Source organism: Mercenaria mercenaria, chromosome 8 (genome assembly GCF_021730395.1).
Source record: "Mercenaria mercenaria strain notata chromosome 8, MADL_Memer_1, whole genome shotgun sequence".
NCBI lineage: Eukaryota > Metazoa > Mollusca > Bivalvia > Venerida > Veneridae > Mercenaria > Mercenaria mercenaria.
The window spans coordinates 15359337-15380676 of record NC_069368.1 but is presented as its reverse complement, the minus strand read 5'-3'; the positions used below and the strand labels follow the sequence as shown (position 1 = coordinate 15380676).

General features: G+C 35.6%; 1 protein-coding gene across 1 annotated transcript in view; it reads left to right on the top strand.

The window, feature by feature from the left end:
* Positions 1–8285: 8285 nt before the first annotated feature.
* The window catches only part of LOC123565849 (NAD-dependent protein deacylase sirtuin-6-like), a 30503-nt gene continuing 17448 nt past the window's right edge, over positions 8286–21340 (top strand). The window contains exons 1-6 of the mRNA XM_045359623.2: positions 8286–8424; positions 14343–14567; positions 17049–17156; positions 17779–17906; positions 18919–19004; positions 21244–21324. Of these exons, the coding sequence (XP_045215558.2) occupies positions 14363–14567; positions 17049–17156; positions 17779–17906; positions 18919–19004; positions 21244–21324 (608 nt within the window). The 5' untranslated portion in view covers positions 8286–8424; positions 14343–14362. The remainder of the gene's footprint in view (positions 8425–14342; positions 14568–17048; positions 17157–17778; positions 17907–18918; positions 19005–21243; positions 21325–21340) is intronic.

The following is a 21340-nucleotide window of genomic DNA, read 5'->3' as shown; positions in this document are numbered from 1 at the left end:
GTCTTTTTTTGTCAAAGTTTCCTAGATTTTGATTAATATGATGATGCTGTAAAATGTGTGTTCTGTAAAATATGTTCTGCATAAAAACATGAAAATTTACTTTAAAAACTACATTTTGTTTTGCTTTATAAATACCGGTCCGTATGTAAAAGTGCAGTGTGCTACCTTAAAGTGTGCATTGACTAATGCAGCCGTGTATCTTATTTCGAAGATACTTCTTGTTTCTATTTTTTTACTTTATAGTTTTTAATGTCATGATACTCAACAGAAATCCAGTTATCACTTGGTAAGATTTATCAGTTCGAAGTCATGTTATTGTTGTACACTTTAATTTGTTTGTTAAAAAATCTCAGTAAATGGGAAAATAAAGAGTATATCCTTTCGGTAGCCTTAACGTACTAAAACGTATTAGCGTCTGATGGCCCTTTCACGCTTCCGTAGAAACAACATTTATTACACGAAACATATTTTGAAAATATTTCTGAAATGGTTAGGGCTGCAGCTCTCAAATACGGTTATATCTTACATCTGAGGCATATACTGACACTCTCAGACAACATCAAAAATGACATTTTGAGCGATTTGATGAAGTTCCAAAATTATCGATATACCCTTGGTCCGTTACGGGTCCCTGTGGGATTTGTGTTTACCCAGAGCTCAAATATTTTTTCATAGATTAAAAGCTGACATGCTGTACTAAAGCCCAGGTAATTTCAATTCGTAATAAAGTGCTGAAAATTGGCTCCCCAATAGCAAAAAAAAAAAAAAATGAACTCCACGCGCATACATTTGGACGGGGTGACCTCTGCGCGTGACCCTTGACTATCTACGAATCAAAATGCGGCTTTCGTTTTCAAGTTTATCATTTCTACTTCATTTTATTTACTTCCGGAAATAGCTGAAGCTCGAGTGACGTCATTTTCTGTGTTGTCAAAAACATACATATGCCTGGCGAGATTGCATAAAGATGTGCTGACCGTCCTAAGGTTATTAGAGAAATCATTTTTATCTAAAAAACAGTGCTTTTTCGACATTTTTAACACGTCTGTACGAAAACCAACGTTTGAGACAAAAATGGCTAAACTAAAATGCATTTTAGGAAATCTGTATATCCTTTCCGCAGCCTTAACGTACTAAAACGTATTAGCGTCTGATGGCCCTTTCACACTTCCGTAGAAGCAACATTTATTACACGAAACTTATTTTGAAAATATTTCTGAAATGTCTAGGTCTGCCGCTCTCAAATACGGTTATATCTTACATCTGAGGCATATACTGACACTCTCAGACAACATCAAAAATGACATTTTGAGCGATTTGATGAAGTTCCAAAATTATCAATGTACCCTTGGTCCGTTACGGATCCCTGTGGGATTTGCGTTTATCCAAAGCTCAAATATTTTTTCATAGATTAAAAGCTGACATGCTGTACTAAAGCCCAGGTAATTTCAATTCGTAATAAAGTGCTGAAAATTGGCTCCCCGATATCAAAAAAAAAAAGAAAGAAAAAAAAAAAGAAGTCCATAGACGGGGTGACCCCTGCGCATGACCCCTGACTATCTACGATATCAAAATGCGGCTTTCGTTTTCAAGTTTATCATTTCTACTTTTCATTTTTTTTACTTCCGGAAATAGCTGAAGGTCGAGTGACGTCATTTTCTGTGTTGTCAAAAACATAAATATGCCAGGCGAGATTGCATAAATATGTGCTGGCCGTCCTAAGGATATAAGCGTCGAAATGTTATCTTTACATGTAGAGCAAAATCTATCTCGGGTTATTCTGCAATAAACCACTCGCATGCAATGACGTCACCCGATCCAGGTGCGTAGCACCTTCGTAAAAAGTAGTTACCACTTTTTTCTAACACTGTTGATACTAGGATGTCGTGTTAGAATCGAAATAATAAGTTCCCAAGTGTGATTTATTCTTATGCGAAACAATATATCACTCAGGCCTACGGCCTTCGTGATATATTCTTACGCATAAGAACTCAAAACTCGGGTTATTCTACGATAAACCACGTTTGGGAACTTATTATTTCTTAAATATACTGATATCAGCAATTCAATACATGTATTTTTCTTCTATATTCTTCAAAATAAAACCTGAAATATAAAGCAAACGTATCTAAAAAGGTTGTTAGAAAAAGAAAAACACTTCTCGACGAGTACGTTGATATATTTTATATTTACAGTACATAAATTTATTGTGGTTTATTTCTTAAATATTTTACAAAATAAGTGTAGTGAAATGGAAACGTAACATACGTAAAATAAGTTGTGTACAGAACCTTTCCTCAGACAAATACCAAAAATAATATATATAAATGGTAATGCTTCGTTGCTAAATTCATAGTAATTTATAATTAAAATCTTTCTAAATTCAAAATCTTTATAAATAATTTGAAACAATAAAACAAGTTCAGTGAAATGGAAACGTGACATGAGTTAAGTATGCTAAGTCTACATACTGATTCTTTTGTCAATATTGTGTAATCTTGACATTTTCGTACAAGCCAGCTCATATAATCACAAATTCATTCGAATTACAAATATAATGGAGAAGTTATGTGCGTGTTGATTGGCTTTAGAAAAATGGTATATTTACCCCATCTGCCTGGCCTTGCCGTTATTCCACCATCTTGTCTAACGGTTATATGCATTACAGTTAAAACCAATAAAAAAAATCAAAGTAGAATATAAAACAGTTTTGGCAATCGTATACGTGGTGGCTAAATCTTCTAGAAAAAGTCAATTAAATGTGTTAGTAGGAGTAGACCATTTCCCTTCCATTTTACCAATATAAAGTCAAACATCAAAGCAATGTTTCCAATTTGCTAAAGAAATTGAATTTCTTGTTACACTATTTCAGCTTCTAGTATCAGAACGGACCCAAAGAAAACTGAGTGTATTAAAACTTGGCCAACACCTACCAATGTACGTGAAATTCGATCATTTATATCTCAACTACAGAAAATTCATATTTCAATTTTAAGAAACAGCAAAACACTTGGAAAGAAACAGTTATTTCAATGGATTCAAAATGAGGAGTGTTCAAATGTATTCGCCACGCTAAAACAAAAACGAATTGAAGCTCTGATATTAGCTCATCTGGATTTTACACATCCATTCATCCTAGATGTAGATGCAAGTAATATAGCTATAGGAAGTATTTTATCACGGGATATAGACGATAAGGAACGTGTTGTTGCTTATGCTAGTAGATCATTAACGTAACTAGGAAAGAAGTGTTGGCATTAGCATACTTTTTCAATATATCGTGCATTACTTGTATTGTCAAACACTCACAGTACGTTTGTTTGTTTGTTTGTTTGTTTTGGGTTTAACGCCGTTTTTCAACAGTATTTCAGTCATGTAACGGCGGGCAGTTAACCTAACCAGTGTTCCTGGATTCTGTACCAGTATAAACCTGTTCTCCGCAAGTAACTGCCAACTTCCCTACATGAATCAGAGGTGGAGGACTAATGATTTCAGACACAATGTCGTTTATCAAATAGTCACGGAGAACATACGCCCCACCCGAGGATCGAACTCACGACCCCTCGATCCGTAGACCAACGCTTTACCTACTGAGCTAAGCAGGCAGGTGTAATGAAGTATTTCGACCCCCATAGAATAATGACCCCCCCCCCCGGTCATTATTCTATAGAAAAAGTGACCCCCGGTCATAGTATTATGACCTCCAGATCATAGTACTATGACTCCCCCACGTGAAGTAAACTGAACCTCAAGAAGAATATTGACTCCCATAAAAAAAACGACCCCCGGTCATTTGGTCAAATTTAGTGATAACTCATGTATCTAAGGCCTAATTGCTGCATTTTATGCCCCCACTCGGGGGAGGGGGGCATATAGATTTGCCCTTGTTCGTCCGTTCGTCCGTCCTTCCGTTTGACCATTAGCCCCAGATACCATCACTTGACACAGAAATCAGAGCATTCCGCAACGGGAAACGGGATTCTATTTCTAGACGCTGTATCTTGGTGTATACATTTTTTTTTCAGGAAAATCACAATACGTTCAAAAAACACACCAGTGTCAATAATCCCTGCAAACTTCGGTATGAAGTAATTCTTCAGAAGAAAACTGCACAAGAAACTGCTAGCATAGAACTTAGTATTAATAGAAGTTGCAATACTTAGCAGTGGCAGTAAAGTACGGTGGCGGCAACAATAGAAAGTAGTAGTAGTAGTAGTAGGACTACTACTAGTAGTAGTAGTGGTAGTGGTAGTGGTAGTAGTAGTAGTAGTAGTAGTAGTAGTAGTAGCGGTGGCGGTGGCGGTGGCGGTGGCGGTGGCAGTGGCAGCGGCAGCGGCAGCGAGAGCAGCAGCAGCAGCATCAGCAGAGGAATAAGTGACAGCAACAACAGCAGCAGGAGAAGAAGAGATAGATGTACAAGACGTATTAGTGGAAGCAGGTATAGTAATATCTGTAGTAGCAGTTGTAGTAGTAGTAGTAGAAGTAGTAGTAGTAGTAGAAGAAGAAGAAGAAGAAGTACGTGTAGTAATAGCAATAGAAGTAGCGGCACCAGTAGTAGTAGTACAATCAAAATGTTAATTATTGGCAATGGAGGGTATTTGTGTTGAAGATCTAGTAAAATTGCCCGTTAGGTTTGTTGGGGATCACTTTTGGATAGATATTGTCGTTGAAAGTCTTTTTAGGAGCCGGTGTTTTACACAGAAAGAGTAACTTTTTTTTAAATAGAATAATGTCCGGGAATCGGTATTGTATGAGAGTTCGAATGTAGTAATTTCGGCAGTGAGTATTTTACATGGAAGGAGTCACTTTTTCTATAGAATAATAACCGGGGTCGTTATTCTATGAGATTAGAAGGGAGTCATCTTTAGGGAGTCAGTATTTTACTAGGAGGGGTCAGTTTTTCTATAAAATAATGACCGGGGGTCGTTATTCTATAGAGTTTTCAAAGGGAGTCAGTTTTTTTATAAGGGGAGTCAATATTTTACAGGAAAGGAGTCACATTTTCTATAGAATAATGACCGGGGGGGTTCGTTATTCTATGGGGTCGAAATACTTCATTACACGGGCTCTCACAGTAAGAACAGATCATAGGTTACTTCGCTGAATAATGAGTTTCAAAAATCCGAAAGGCCAGGTAGCCGGATGGCTTGAGGTATTATCTTCATACAATGTGAAAGTTTAAGACAGGCCAGGAAGATTGCATCAAAAAGTTTGAATACCATTTAGACAGTGTGGAATCGAGAAGCATCCATTGTTGTTTCTTTTTCAGGTGAACACATATCATTTGACAGAGATGCATTTAAAAAGTTGTCTCTATAATCTGTAATGATGACAAACGTATAGAAACATAAAGCATTTTACTATTCTTATGACATCAAAGCTTCTGGTCATTCTGGGATTTAAAAAAAAACATTAGTTAGATCAAACAGATGTTCGTGAATAAGTATCCGGATTCGAAACATGCTTGAAACGGAATAGGCCGTTAAAAATGAAGAAAGCACCAATGCAGATAATAAGAAGTGGTTTCCCAATGGAAAGACTAGCAATAGATATATTGGGAGAGCTGCCGGAACAAGTATGTATTGGCAATTGCTGAATACTTCACAAAGTAAACGGAACGTTTTGCAATGCCAAATACTTTGCAAAAATTTTGGTTGAAGTAGTGATAACCAATCCCAAATTATAGCCATTCTGATCAAGGGTCACAGTTTGAGAGCAAGCTCTTTGTTGAGATGTGTGACCCGCTTCAAATCAGAAAAACTCGGACAACACCGTACCATGCATCAGAGTACAGTTGGGAACCATGACCTTAATATAGTTTTGGAGGAAGAATTTAATGAAGATGAAGGTACAGAAGGGAAAGAAAATGACGATAGTTTGAAAGAAGATGTACTGTTTTGGAATATTCCGTCTTACGAAAATGTAATGGAAACAGGTTTGACAGAAGACAATAAAGCAGACGTTGAAGTCCCTGAGGTACAGTTCAAATTCTAATACGACCAGCAAATAACCTATATACACCTAGGAGAAAATCAGTCAACGGTTATTTTGCGATAACCAATGCGCGTGCAAAGAAGTGACGTCATCCTCTATTATAGAATATTCAGGTGCGTAGCACGAAGTGTAGTTCATGTCGTAAAAAGTAGTTACCATTTTTTCTAACACTGTTGATACTAGTATGTCATTTTAGAATCGAAGTAACCGCGAACGACAAGAAGAAGAAGAATTGAAGTAACAAGTTCCCAAGTGTGATTTATCGTAGAACAACCCGAGTTTTTCGTTCTTATGCGAAAAAAAATATATCAATCAGGCCTACGGCCTTCGTGATATATTCTTACGCACACGGGTTATTCTACGATAAACCACGCTTGGGAACTTATTATTTCTTAAATAATCATAACGAGTAAAAGATTTTTACAGATACATATACATGTTAAAGGAGATATTATAATTTGTGAATTGTTTACTTTAATTTTTTTTGTACCGCGAGAAAGGCCAGGCGAATGGACAATCTTGTAAAAGATATGAAATCAAGTAAATATTTCTTTTACATCATAATTTTTATAATGCCATGCTAGACGCATGAAGACGGATGCATGGGTGATATCTCGGAAAAGGTATTACGCGCCGAATAGGTGAATTAGTTGGTGCAATGTTACGCCGGTTAGATTTACTATTATCCTTCGCAGAGAGACGCTGAACTTTTTTAGCGATAGATATATCGTCTAGTCATATATGGTAGGTATTTTTATATTATCTATAAAGTATCCCTTATTTCAGTGAATATTCAATCAGCTATAGGTATAGCAGCTCATTATGTTTAAAACAAGCACACGGAATAAGGATCCTATTGAAATAACATTGAAACAAGCAGGTACTGGAATGATTAAAGCACTTTCTAAATTTATTCAGTCTGGTTTGGAAGTTGCTGGTAAATGGGATCAGGATTATTTGCACATTTACATCATAATAAATGAAACAGCCTTAGTATTACACAGAACAAATCCCATTCAGTTTAATTATAAACTACATCATCATACTCTAGAAAAAGTTCAGTCATCAAAGTATTTAGGTGTAACACTTAAAAAATGAAATGGGATAAGCACATAAACTCTGATAAGTAAAGTTCTAACAAAACAAACCAGTCTCTTGGGTTTCTATTTAGGAATTTAAAAATTAACTGTTCTAAAGTGAAAGAACATGCATATAAAGCTATAGTAAGACCGAAGTTCAGGTATTAAAATATCAAATATTATTAAATATTCATGTAATATTTAAATTGGGACCAGCATACGAAAAGCTATATCGATCAAATTGAAAAAAGTTCAGAGAATGGCTGCTAAATTTGTCACTAACCACTATCGTAATACATGCTCGATTTCCGATATTTTAACAAAATTAAATTGGCTACCATTTGAGTAGTCCCAATCCGTGACTCTAATTACCTCCCCTGACGGTCCGTCCACAATATCAGACTGAAATGAAATGAAAGTGATAATTACGCCACGAGTTGGACTACCATTTGAGATACAAGAAAAACAATCTTGAGTTTGTTTCATAATGTCTTTGGAATAGGCCATCATGTATAGTAGCTATATATATCAGGAAAAAAATATTAATACAAGCCAATCCATGCAGAACAAGGCATGGACATTTTAACATGTTCAACTTCAGACACATTGGCACATCAAAGATTCCTACAAATATTCATTTTTCTTAGAACAGTAGGTCAGTGGAACATATTGCAATCTGTCGCACACCTAGCAGCCAAAGCTGACTCCTTCAAAGATTTTGTCACTGTGTCTGTTCTAATCTCTGCACTCAGTCTGTAAACAGCAACCAGTGTAAAAGTTTTAATCATGTAAAATTTGGAAAACATGAAAAAAATGATATGTAGATCTAGATACATCATAATTTTCATGAAAAAGTGTATACAGTAAGTTGAAGAAGAAGAAGAAGAGATTGTTAAAAGATAAGCAATCTCATTAGGTGCAAAATTAAAAAGAACTACAATACTAAGGTTAAAAACATAGGTATAGGATGATGTCATTCCAGAAATGTATTGTTCTAAAGAAAAAAAATCAAGTAATTCAGGATCCAAAAATTTAGGTATTTGATGGTTATGGTCAACTGCAATAAGACTGACTTTATTTTGAAAAATATAAGAAGAGAAATCTGGATGCGGCGTTGTTCAGAGATAGCTTGCTCAGCTGATTTGTAACAGGCTATATTGCTACACGGTATGGTAGTGATTTTCATAGATAGAACAACAACAACCATTCAACAGCAACAACAACAACACATTCAGAAAAAAAAAAAAATACAAAACAACAACAACAACAAAACAGTTAATTATAATTTGTTTTGATTAGGATTCTGTAATCTTTCATAACTTGTACACATTTGACATCTCGCTTATCCAAGGTACATGACTCTCTCTTTTCTGTGCAGTTGGTATTGTCTATAACAACAATTAGTTTTACAGGAGTAACAGTCGGATAAGACAAGTTTTGGGTAGCAGTGTGTATGCTAGGATGAAGGCAGTGGCTAGTTAACTGTCCCCGGTGCAGCATACCTGAGGTCTAGTGCACCCTCATTTTTGTTCTATATAGAATATAGTCCAAATAATAGGACATTTCGGGAGAGCGTGATAACTTGAAAATTGACTGTCGCTGTCTCCATCACGTCCAAACTTATTGAGTTATTCTGCACATTTCTGTAGGAAATCCCCAATTAAAATCTGTTGGGAACGTTTTCTGGTACATGTTCAAAGTATTTGTAATGATTACATCTCTGATAATGAATTTATGTTGACATTAAAGCATAAATTTGCCTCGCTGACATTTTATTAATGTATATTTTGTGTTTTATTTCTGTAATTTAGTGTCGTATTGGCAGTCTGCTGTTATTGAAACTGGTGTTGGGGTAGATATCTCCTCACACGTTTCTCATCATATTTTCGAAGATTTAAGTCTCTTATTTAAAATTATGGATTAAATTCAACCCATATGAAGTTTCTGTAACGATTACTGAATGCATAAAGGGAAGTAATTGCATTAATATGCAAATTTGTAAACCTGTCAATTGTCATTGGAGTAAAATGACAGTATATATGCACATTAAATCACCTTTGGTGATGAGCTAGCTTTTCACTGACAGGATTTGTGTGTGGGTGCCAGTACATTGTACTAAAACGTTACATTTCTACATGAATATTAATGTTTAATTTATTAAAGCAAGTAAGTCTGACCAGTATATCATGACTTTTTTGGATTTTTTAAAGTCTTCGTTGTTCTAACAGTAAAATGCAGATACGGGTAAGGCTTAGAGGGATGACAGCTATAAAATATCAGATCATAAAATAAGTCATCCCGATAAGCCAAATGTGTAAGGCTATATAGAATATAGCCGTTATGTGAAGTATAATTATTACAGGTTATTAGATTTGTATCGAGAAATATGCATGAGTTCTGCAGCGGACATATTGCGCGACTTTAGGAATATTATTTGGCGAAAGAACGAGTGCATATTTCTTGATGCAAATCTAATAATGTTTTTATTACATACGCATCTACACTTAAAATTATTATATAAATGATTCAAATTTATTATTAAGCCTGTGTAAAATTGGAAATATCGTCGTTTAAGAACTTTTAAAGGCGACGGCATACATGACACTGACGTCACAAATGACGTCACAAACCCGATATGAAATTTGAACGTCAGTATGAAAAAATATTGACGTTTCAGGTTCCATTGAAACTTAACGGAGTTTTTAAATGAGTATGTAATAAAAAGATAATATTGTCACCTGTTATATCTATGAATGAACATTATTAAAAGAATGAAGTAATTTATTATTAAGTTAAACCTTGACTTACCTGTTAATTTACCATTTTCTCAACATTCTGATCTTCATTTTTCGGCAACAGTAGCGACACAGTGTTATTATTCGGAAATATCTTAGTAAATCATGGATACTACTGTTGTCAAACAACGAAGATCAAAGATCAGCGCATTGAGGTAAGCTAAGGTAGTTCTGCAAGTTCAGATTGAAATTTTTTCTACAATGTAGAATTTGATTAAACCATCATTTTTTAAAACTTCAGAATATACTAAGAAAATTCAGCAGATAAAAAAAATAGGGTCGTGTGCTTGATTTTTTGCTTAACTGATTTGAAAAATTTGGACCTCACACAGTTTTTCATAATGGGAGTCTATGGGAAAATCACAACTTTCATAACATTTTCGCGAATAGAATTTTTTCTGCAATGTAGATTTTGAAGAAACTTCTCACAGTCATAAATAAACATATGATCTATAAATTATAATGTGGTGAAATAAATTGTTTAGGTCCGTATGCTTATTTTTGAGATATCTGACCATGATTTTAGTGAACCTCACATTTCAAGCTAATTTAAAAGACATTATTTTGAATTATTAAACACATGGGTGGTAAACGCGCAATCCAATTCCCGCCGGGAATATGCTTAAAATGGGTTGTGCAACGTCCGGTGCTGGTGTTGCGCGTAAAAAACGACGAAATTGAGGTATGTGAAGTTATATTTTTGCTTAGTATGAGACAAGAATAAATTTTCTCGAAAAAAAGCAAAATGCTATTCGACACAAATATGATAATACATCATATGTGTAAAATATCTGGTTTGTAATTTATGATTCGGCTCTATTATCACGAAAACTCAGGCGACAAGAAGCGTGAAAAAAGTATGAAAACAACAAAAATGGAAGTTTCTGACCTCATATGCCTAATCTGAGGACATTTGATGCTTTTTATGATAACTAAACTGTTTTGAAGTAACGAATATCAAAATTATTTGCTTCAAATCCTGCTTACGGGGACATAATTGACAAAAAAATCATCGGGAATGGGGTTGTGCACCGGGAATGGAATTGCTCGTATACATCATAATGTATATAATGTATACACGCAACTCCATTCCTGGGACGCAACCCCATTCCCGATTATTTTTTGCCAATCTTTCCCCCAAAAGCAACGTTTCATTCAAGTGTATGTAATATTCATGACTGTTTTACACATGTTTGATCATAAGAAGCATCACATTTCCAGAAAGAAGGCACAAGAGTTAGAAAATTTGCATTTTTCATGATTCCATGCTTTTTTGACAGCTCGAGCCAGCAGAGTTTTCAGAGCTGATTCTTAAATTAATAAGTTGGTATTTCACACATATGATCTATATTCATTTTTGTGTCGAATAGCATTTTGCTTTTTTTCAAAAGCACTAGTAAATGTGTCATTATTTACAAATACAAAAACCCACCTACCTCGATTTTGTATATATTGAAGCGCAACACCAGCACCGGAAGTCGCGCAACCCATTTTTAGCATATTCCCAGTGGGAATTGGATTGCGCGTTTACCACCCGTGAAACATGTCAGATGTTTAAAAATCATATTTTAACTTTAGAAAGATAGTAACAGTGCCATTGTAATAAATTTACTCACGGGTTGCAATAAGTTCATAAAATGATTTTCATTTCCGTACGCCGAATGCAGGATTTATTCTGCGTTTTCCGGATTAAACAACATTACACCATCACTTCCGGTTTATCAGACATGCAGAACTACCTTAAATTGTAAATTAACAGGTATATCAAGGTTTATCTTACTTTATTCTTTTAATAATATCCATAAATCCAGTTCCACAAATAAATTTTTGTTTTTTGTTTTTGTTTGTCTTATCAGAGAGTAAGATACACAGAATCGCAACAGGAGATAATCTCGCAGAGTCTCGTATCACTGCGTTTACCAGCATTATCTTATTGTAGCGCTTTGCTCACTTGGATCTGCTGTGATCAAATCAACAGACGCTTATTAAAGTATATTACACTGGCGATTCAGCCAACCGAATTGGGTCAAGTTTTCAAAGGACCACTGTTATTTCTCAGACTTCAAATTATAAATTCATTTCTTCCATGTGTAGAAAATACTAACAACATTAAAAAACCACCATTAAGGTTTAGCAGTATATGACAAAACAACAGATTTTTTAGTAAATGAACAGCATCTTGACCAACAACTTATCTGTCCAATACATGTTTTACTGTTCTGTCCAACAGAGTTGGATACTTAAAATATTCTAAAGGAGTTGTCCCCCTTTAAATAAGAATGCCATTTGTAAAGAAATAAATGTAAACAGTTGTCAAAAACGATGTTTTACCTAGTAATGTAAAGTTTAAACACTCCTACGTTGTTGCAAATGCATCAAAACGAAGATATGTAATAGCTTTTTTTAGCTCACCTGTCACACAGTGACAAGGTGAGGTATTGTGACTGCTTGATGTCCGTCGTGTGTCAACAATTTCTAAAAAAATCTTCTTCTTGAAAACCACTGGGCAGAATTACACCAAACATCACAGGAATGATCCTTGAACGATCCAGGGTCATCATGACCCTCTTGTTAAAAATGGTGAGTTTTTAAAGGCGCTTAACTGTCCGAAAGTGTAGCCCCTTCATACAGTCCCTTTCCGGAATTCAATATATATGTCATAGTCCAAACTGGAATCTAGGCAGACCTGGAATCTGCCTAGACTAAACTAGAATTCTAGTTTGGTCTAGGCAAAACTAGAATTCCAGTTTGGTCTAGACCGATTCCGGATCTGCCTAGACCAAACTAGAATTCTAGTTTGGCTAGACCGATTCCAGATCTGCCTAGGCCAAACTGGAAGATTTGTTATGAACTTAAAAAAAATATTTGTAATAGATGAAAGTCGATATTCTGGTTTATATTTTTTGCATTAAAGCATTGGAGAATACCAGTAAGAAAAAAAGATAAATATTAATGCCTTAACTGGTTAAGTAAAATAAATAGTTACCAATTCAGGCGTTTAAAATAAACAAAGATGTAACCATATATATAGCCCATGTATACTTTCAAGCTCACATATCATTGCATAAATTTTATGTTCAATTTATGATGTAATACAAGTTTGAGAGTCTTATTGGCTACAAAATGTCAAAACAAAACAAAAATTCAGTGAACTTATGGATAATTATCTATCTTCAAGAAGATTCCAGTTTGGCCTAGGCAGATCCAGAATCAGTCTAGCCAAACTAGAATTCTAGTTTGGTCAAGGCAGATGTGGAATCAATCTAAACCAAACTGGAATTCTAGTTTGGTCTAGGCAGATTCCGGATCTGCCTAGTTTCCAGTTTGGACTACGACATATATATGAGTAAACTTATTTCTCCAAAACATGGACCTATATCTTAACATTATAAACAAATGATCTGGTTGAGAGTTTTTCACAACACAATTTTTTATCCTTCTGCTTTATGTTTCATACACCGGTAAAACGACATCTCATTCAGATCCCACGAGATGTTGGCGAGATTCGCTCTTTATGCCTTTCAACTTGCGGATCTATTTGTTTTATAGCTCTTTGGTCTTATTTCTTTTTTCTTCTTTTGTATGAAAATCTCTGGTAATATTTTGACCCCATACTTCCATCAATTCTTCGAATAGTCGAGCTAGCTGTCAACAGACAGCACTGGTTATCCATTCATATCTTTTCACATTTTTTAATATTTTGAACTTTAAATCCACTTAAAGAAATCCTGTAACTAGATCTTTCACATCCAATGTAATAGATACATTATTATTTATGACCATTATTAACTTTTAAGCAGGACTTGTAGTGTGGTTATGGATCACCTTTAGTGATAGCTCTACAATGTAGTTTTAGATTTATGGTGAGACAAGTTTTGTTAATGTCAAGAAACATTTATTTCTCCGCAGGTCGCAGAAATGGTATGTCACCTGTGTCATTTACAGTTAAAAACTGTGTCAAACTTTCAGTAAATAAAGTATAGTGATTTTCTGTGGCATGATAGGGCCACTGAAGAATAGTGGATAGATGTTTTTAACCCTTACCCTGCTAAATTAATTTCTGTAATGAACTTGTCCATTTTCCAATTTGGACAGTACTGTTAACTGTTATAATAATAATAATAATAAAGACTTTATTTAACGAGGCTACATATTCGCCAAAACGATCTTCCATATGTGCCACAACACAAGGCAAAAGTTAAAAGGGGAGCTTACCAAAAAGATAGTGGCTGAATAGTGAAAAGAGCAGATCATGATCAGATTGCACAGATGTGCAGGCTGATCATGATCTACACTGGTCGCAAAGGCAGAATCAGTCGTGTCCAGCATGGTAAGGGTTAAGGATGAAACTTGTACGCACATATTAAATTTATTTTAGCAGTTTGACATATCGTATGCAGCAGTGCCTAAATGGCAAATGTCTAGTTTTGAATGTCTTTATTTACTACAACAGTAGATCTTTGTTTATCTACAGAATCTGAAAGTAGAAGTCTGATGTCTGTCAACTATGCAGAAGGTCTGTCTCCCTATGAGCACAAGGGTAAATGTGGACTGCCAGAGAAATTTGATACAGATGAAGTTGTAAAGCAGAAAGTTGCCCAACTGGCACAGTGGGTAGCTGACAGTAAACACATGGTTGTTCATACTGGAGCCGGTATAAGTACATCAGCGGGCATACCTGACTTTAGAGGACCAAATGGTATGTGTAGTACTTGGAATATACACAAGTGAAAAATGTATTTAATTATGTCTCCCCCAGGAGACATATTGTTTTTGCCCCGTCCGTCTGTCCGTCCGTCCTTCTGTCCGTTCGTCCGTACGTCACACTTCATTTCCGAGCAATAACTGGAGAACCATTTGACCTAGAACCTTCAAACTTCATAGGGTTGTAGGGCTGCTGGAGGAGACGACCCCTATTGTTTTTGGGGTCACTCCGTCAGAGGTCAAGGTCACAGGGGCCTGAACATTGAAAACCATTTCCGATCAATAACTAGAGAACCACTTGACCCAGAATGTTGAAGCTTCATAGGATGATTGGTCATGAAGAGTAGATGACCCCTATTGATTTTGGGGTCACTCCGTCAAAGGTCAAGGTCACAGGGGCCTGAACATTGAAAACCATTTCCGATCAATAACTAGAGAACCACTTGACCCAGAATGTTGAAACTTCATAGGATGATTGGTCATGAAGAGTAGATGACCCCTATTGATTTTGGGGTCACACCGTCAAAGGTCAAGGTCACAGGGGCCTGAACATTGAAAACCATTTCCAATCATTAACTTGAGAACCACCTGACCCAGAATGTTGAAACTTCATAGGATGATTGGTCATAAAGAGTAGATGACTCTTATTGATTATGGGATCACTCTGTCAAAGGTCAAGGTCACAGGGGCCTGAACATTGAAAACCATTTCTGATCAATAACTAGAGAACTACTTGACCCAGAATGTTGAAACTTCATAGGATGATTGGTCATGAAGAGTAGATGACCCCTATCGATTTTGGGGTCACTCCATCAAAGGTCAAGGTCACAGGGACCTGAACATTGAAAACCATTTCCGGTCAGTAACTTGAGAACCACTTGACCCAGAATGTTGAAACTTAATAGGATGATTGATCATAAAGAGTAGATGACCCCGAACGATTTTGGGGTCACTCTGTTAAAGGTCAAGGCCACAGGGGCCTGAACATGGAAAACCATTTCCAATCAATATCTTGAGAAGCTCTCGACCCAGAATATTGAAACTTCATAGGATGATTGTTCATGCAGAGTAAATGACCCTTATTGTTTTTGGGGTCACTCCGTTAAAGGTCAAGGTCTCAGGGGCCTGAACATTGATAACCAGTTCCGATCAATAACTTGAGAACCACTTGACCCAGAATGTTGAAACTTCATAGGATGATTGAACATGCATAGTAGATGACCCCTATTGATTTTGGGTTCAGTCTATTAAAGGTCAAGGTCACAGTGGCCTGTTCATGTAAAATCATTCTTTGGAAATAACTTGAGAACCACTTGACCTACAATGTTGAAACTTAATAGGATGATTGGACATGCAGAGTAGATGACCCCTACTTTTTTGAGGTCGCTTGATCAAAGGTCAAGGTCACAGGAGCCTGAACAGTGACTTGAGAACCACTAGGCCACGAGTGTTGAAATTTAGCGGGATGACTGGACATGCCAAGTAGATAATCCCTATTGCAGCCAACCATCAGTGTCTCTTTGACTTTCGCTCCTGACCCCTATTGACTTCTTGCCTATACGACTTTGCATTGGGGGAGACATGCGCTTTTTTACAAAAGCATTTTCTAGTTCTTTATTGTTTTTTGATTGCCATTTTAACTGAGGGGTCATTTCACTTCAGTATTACAGTTAATTTATATGCTACTTCTGTTAGATTCTGTTTATTGAAACTAATGCAACTACCGGTAAATGTACTTTCCCACTACAGTGACGTTTTTCAAGAGGTTGATTTTGAGTCTGTCTAGATAGGAATTTTATATCAGTAAAAATGCGAGGAATGGGGAAAACTAAACGTCATCATTATATCTTTTATGGCAGATGAGAATTTTTTATGTGTAACCGAACATGTACACTGTTGTAAAACCCATCTATACCAAAAAATGTTTTACATATTGTGACAGGTATCAGAGTAAAAGAAAATTGAAGATTCTTTTCAGTGTACTACCGCAAAAGGACACAGTCAATCGTTTTTTGTCACCGAGGTCGCGCGAAAAATTGACTTTTAATCTTGGACGTACTGTACTTTCTGTTTCAGAATCAGATCTTTTTTGTAAGGGACCTATCTTGTATTATGAATTTGGCCACATTTGTGATTGGAAATGATGCCTAAAAAATAAATAAAAAAAAATATTGGAAATGGGACCTGTTTTATTCATGGAATGGGGCCTTTTCTGATGGGGAATTTTGCATATTTTATAATGAGAAAGGGGTATATTTTTTATTTGGAATGGAGCCAATTTTATATTGGGAATAAGGCTTTAATTTCTTAAGGCAGTCCTAGTAAAATATTCTCCAAGGACAAGGGCCTCTGGACAGCAAACAAATCAAAGTGTAATCAGCTGAGATGCCGTAAAAGGTTGTATTTTACATAGTTTTTAATAAATGTAATTTTCAAATGCAGTGTTGTTTTATTAAATTATCATTGATTTATTCAGGAGTTTGGACACTGGAGCAAAGAGGGGAAAAACCAACATTTAATGTGACATTTGAAGGTGCAATACCTACATTAACACACAGGGCAATATTGGCTCTTGAAGCTGCAGGTAAATGCAATTGATGACCTTAGTGTTTCAGTATTGCTCATAATCATACAAATGTATGAAATCTTTTACTTTTATTGACCTTTGTCCTAAATGACTATTTCCTAGGAACATAAAAATCTTGGATTTCAAAGTATAGAGATAAAATTAATTTTCTATGTTTGTTGGGATTAATTTTCATCAATTAACCCATACCCTGCTAAATTTCTATAATGAACTTGTCCATCTCTTGATTTGGACAGTACCATTATTTGTTAAAAGGGGTGCTGAACTGCGAACAGTGCAGATCTTGATCAGACTGCACGGATCTGCAGGCTGATCATGATTTACACTGAACGCAAAGGCAGAATCAGTTGTGTCCAACATGATAAGGTTTAACACAACAACAAAGTCCATGAAAATTAGTCCCTCCATGGATATAATTATTAATGATTATTCAGTATATGCCGTCTTTACCCAACATTAAAAAAAACCCCCATACAAATGTACTTTTATGGTATCACTGTTACCCCTGTAAACAACATCTCTGCTCAGATCATCACCATAGTTATCACAGAAAAAACATCCTCTGTACAAGAAACAAATTTCAGTGATTTCAACTTTGTTGCTACTTTTGATTTTTCAGGTATTGTTAAGTATGTGATCAGTCAGAATGTGGATGGCCTTCACCTTCGCTCAGGTTACCCCAGGAACCGCCTCTCAGAACTCCATGGTAACATGTTTGTGGAGGAGTGTGACAAATGCGGTACACAGGTATGTCAGTCTGTTTTGAACTATTGAAAGTAATATTAGGGACTTAAACTCACTATAACATGCCGACAAGGCTTTGCAAGTTAGCAACATCAAATCCAGCCACTGGTAGCTTTACCAATTGGGTTATGGATACAACCAAACAATCATAATAATTATGCAAATGAAAAGAAAAATGCATGATGTTTTTTGGTTGTGTTTATAATGTAATTGGTAGAGCTACTATCAGAATGTTTGATACCATAGTACCACTTTATAATACAGTTATATATCTTGAATTCCGAGGAATTGATCATTTTACTTCAAGATAACCGAAATTCAACTTAAAATGATACTTTTTTGCAAGTGTTTTGGGGACTTGAAAATGTCTTCGAGATACCCAAGATTTTAAGCAAGCAATTGCAATATAAGTTAGTAATGTTGCCATAAACCAATTTTTGTGTTCCTGTATTTTTAATGAGTTTGTATTTTGGGTCCATTGTATTTTGCTGTTTTGGAGAAAAAAATAGATGAATATTAAAAGTTGTCTAAAATAACATGTCTAACCAAAATGTTCCCACTTGCTATGTGCAATTTATAAATGACTGAGATTTGTAAGTAACTGTACCTTTTCATATATTCAATAAGTTGTGATAAATTGTTTGAGAATCTGACTGCAGCATAACATGCTTCAACAGTCTGTAAATTCAGACAGTCGAATCAGTTTACATGAATGAATGTATACCTCCTTGTAACTGAAAGTAGGTCTACTTTCTGCATCAAAAAGATATTTTATCACAGATAATTGCTCTTAGAAAGATAATGCTTCAAAATACAAAAAAATGTCTGCGTCAAACACAAACACTGTTATCTTTGGGAAGATAATATACTTCGGTAGTAACCATTTTAGTGACCAAGTGGGTCTATAGACCACTGGTTTCAGTTAAACAGGCGCAAAATATTGTAAAATATGAGTAAAGACCTCCTGTATATTTGTAGAAGGTAACTTGTACTTTGATAATTTTTCATACTACAGTACATCAATAGAAATGTGGTACCCACCATGGGAGTAAAACTAACTGGCAATAACTGTACACAGCAAAAGTCTAGAGGAAAGTGCAGGTATCATCTTATTATTTACATTTTAAGCTCATCAGAGCACACCGTACTGAAGGTGAGCTATTTTGATCCCTCTTCATCCATCGACCGTCCATCCCTCAACATTTTCTTCTAAAGATAAAAGATTTGAAACTATTAAATGAAAATTGAAACTTGGACTGGATATACCTTGGTTGGTCTTACTTCCAAAGTTATTCAAACAGTCCTGCTGCATTGCACATAGCAGCCACCAGAGCTAAAAGTAGAAAAGTCTTCAAGAGACATCATTTCACAAAATGGATTTGATTTTGCATCCGCGCAGTCTGGTCAGGATCCATGCTGTTCACTAACAGTTTCTCTGATTGCAATAGGCTTTGAAAGCGTACAGCATGGATCCTGACCAGACTGCGCAGATGCGCAGGCTGGTCTGGATCCATGCTGGTCGCAAAGCACTATGTTGGTTTTCTCATGGCACAGCTCAATTATGATATTCAAGACTCTCTTGTTTGGAGCAGAGCTCCTATGAAAGGGATTCTGTTATAACTGCACACAATGACAGAGGCTTTAAGAGGAAGTGTGATGTACAACAGCCATAACTCTACTTTACTTTTTGTTTTGAGTCATCTCCCTTTATTAACTTAACTTATCAATGGCAGCACCCTTTTGATTGTTGGATGGAGTGTGTTTCGGTTAAGTGCAGTGTATAAAAGAAAGCATACTTTGCCAGGAGCATAACTATAAAACTATTGAAGGGATTTTCCTAAATCTCTTACAGTGACAGAGGACATTGAGAGAAAGAGAAGTGTACAAAATCCATAATTCTACCTTTCTTTCTTTAAATATTTTATTATCTCCCTTTAGTACATATACTTGAAACTTTTGGAAGGAAATTATTTAAACTTTATGAGTGTGGTAAAGAACAGTTAAGGAACTGCAGTTGTTCCTTATCTAACATGCATACATGTACAATTCATTGGTTCAAAATATTTCTCTTCTTGGCCACCTTCTACTTGAAACAATTGCTTTTGCAAAGGGAATGCCATGCTCAGTATGACTTGTTATACTTTATATTATTTCTGAAATGATATACACCATATATTCTGTAATTAACGCCTACTTCCTAATAAACGTCAACCTCTCTATTTAAAAAAGAAAACAAAATTTAAGTTTATTTAGGTCGTAAGTGAATACCAGCAGTATGGTAGTGCTATAGTTGTTAAAATTCCTTCAATATAAGTTGCATTTAAAGTTTATATATACTAAAAATGTAAAAATAACCCATTTTAGGGCCTTCATAAACCTTTTGCAAAATGTAACACCCCTGGGGGCATTAATAAGGAAATGTGTGGTATATGTATATTTGTTTGATTTGCAAAGAAAGCATAAGTGTATGTACAAGTGATTTTTCAATGCTGAAATTTAAATTCCCTTTGAAGGAAGTCCTGTATTGTTTTAATGAAAAATGTGTCATGCATTAATATCTAGCTAACATTTTTATGCCTCCAGGTATATAGCAATTGAACTTTCAATCCATCTGTCCTTCCAAATCAGATTTTACCGTTTTGCCTATATTAATGACCCAATTTAGTTCAAACTCAGTCTCAACAATCTTTGTGGCATAACTTACACATTGACTTATATTGAGATGACCTTATACTGGATATGACCTTCAAACATAAAATCTTTAAAAAAAAATCCACAACATTTTTTGGTTCTACAGCTCAGATTAATGACACGATTTAGTTCACACTCGAACTCGATCTTTGTTGCAAAACCTACAAACTGATCTTTATATAAATGACCTTGATCCTCGTATAACCTTCACCTTCAAACTTAAAACCTTGATAAACAACATTTTTGGTCCTACAACCTACATAAATGACCAAATTTAGTTCATATTCACACTCAACAAACCAAGTGGCAAGCCCTACAAACACGTATATATAGATGACCTTGACATTCTTATGTTCTTCACCTTTAAGCTTAAAATCTCAGAGGTGTGGGTTCAAGCCCCACTGTCACGACCATGACTTATCATATGACACCAGTACTGGTTTTTCCAGGAAGCGGACTCAAGAGTGATTCCAGTAAGCTTTTAGCTTTCATCAAAATTGAGCTAAAACAAATAGTATAAACTAAACTAAATCTCAAAAAACAACATCTTTGGTCATACACCTGGGGGCATGATTCTGTGTTTTGAAAACGCAGCTCTTAAGTTTGTTTTATATTGGATAGTGGTCATAGCTAAGCTATGTTTTTCCAGGGGAAAGTTATACGACACAATACTGGATTGGGAGCATGCGTTACCTGACAAGGATCTGGAATTAGCAGATAAACATGCAAGGTTGGTAATACAGTCA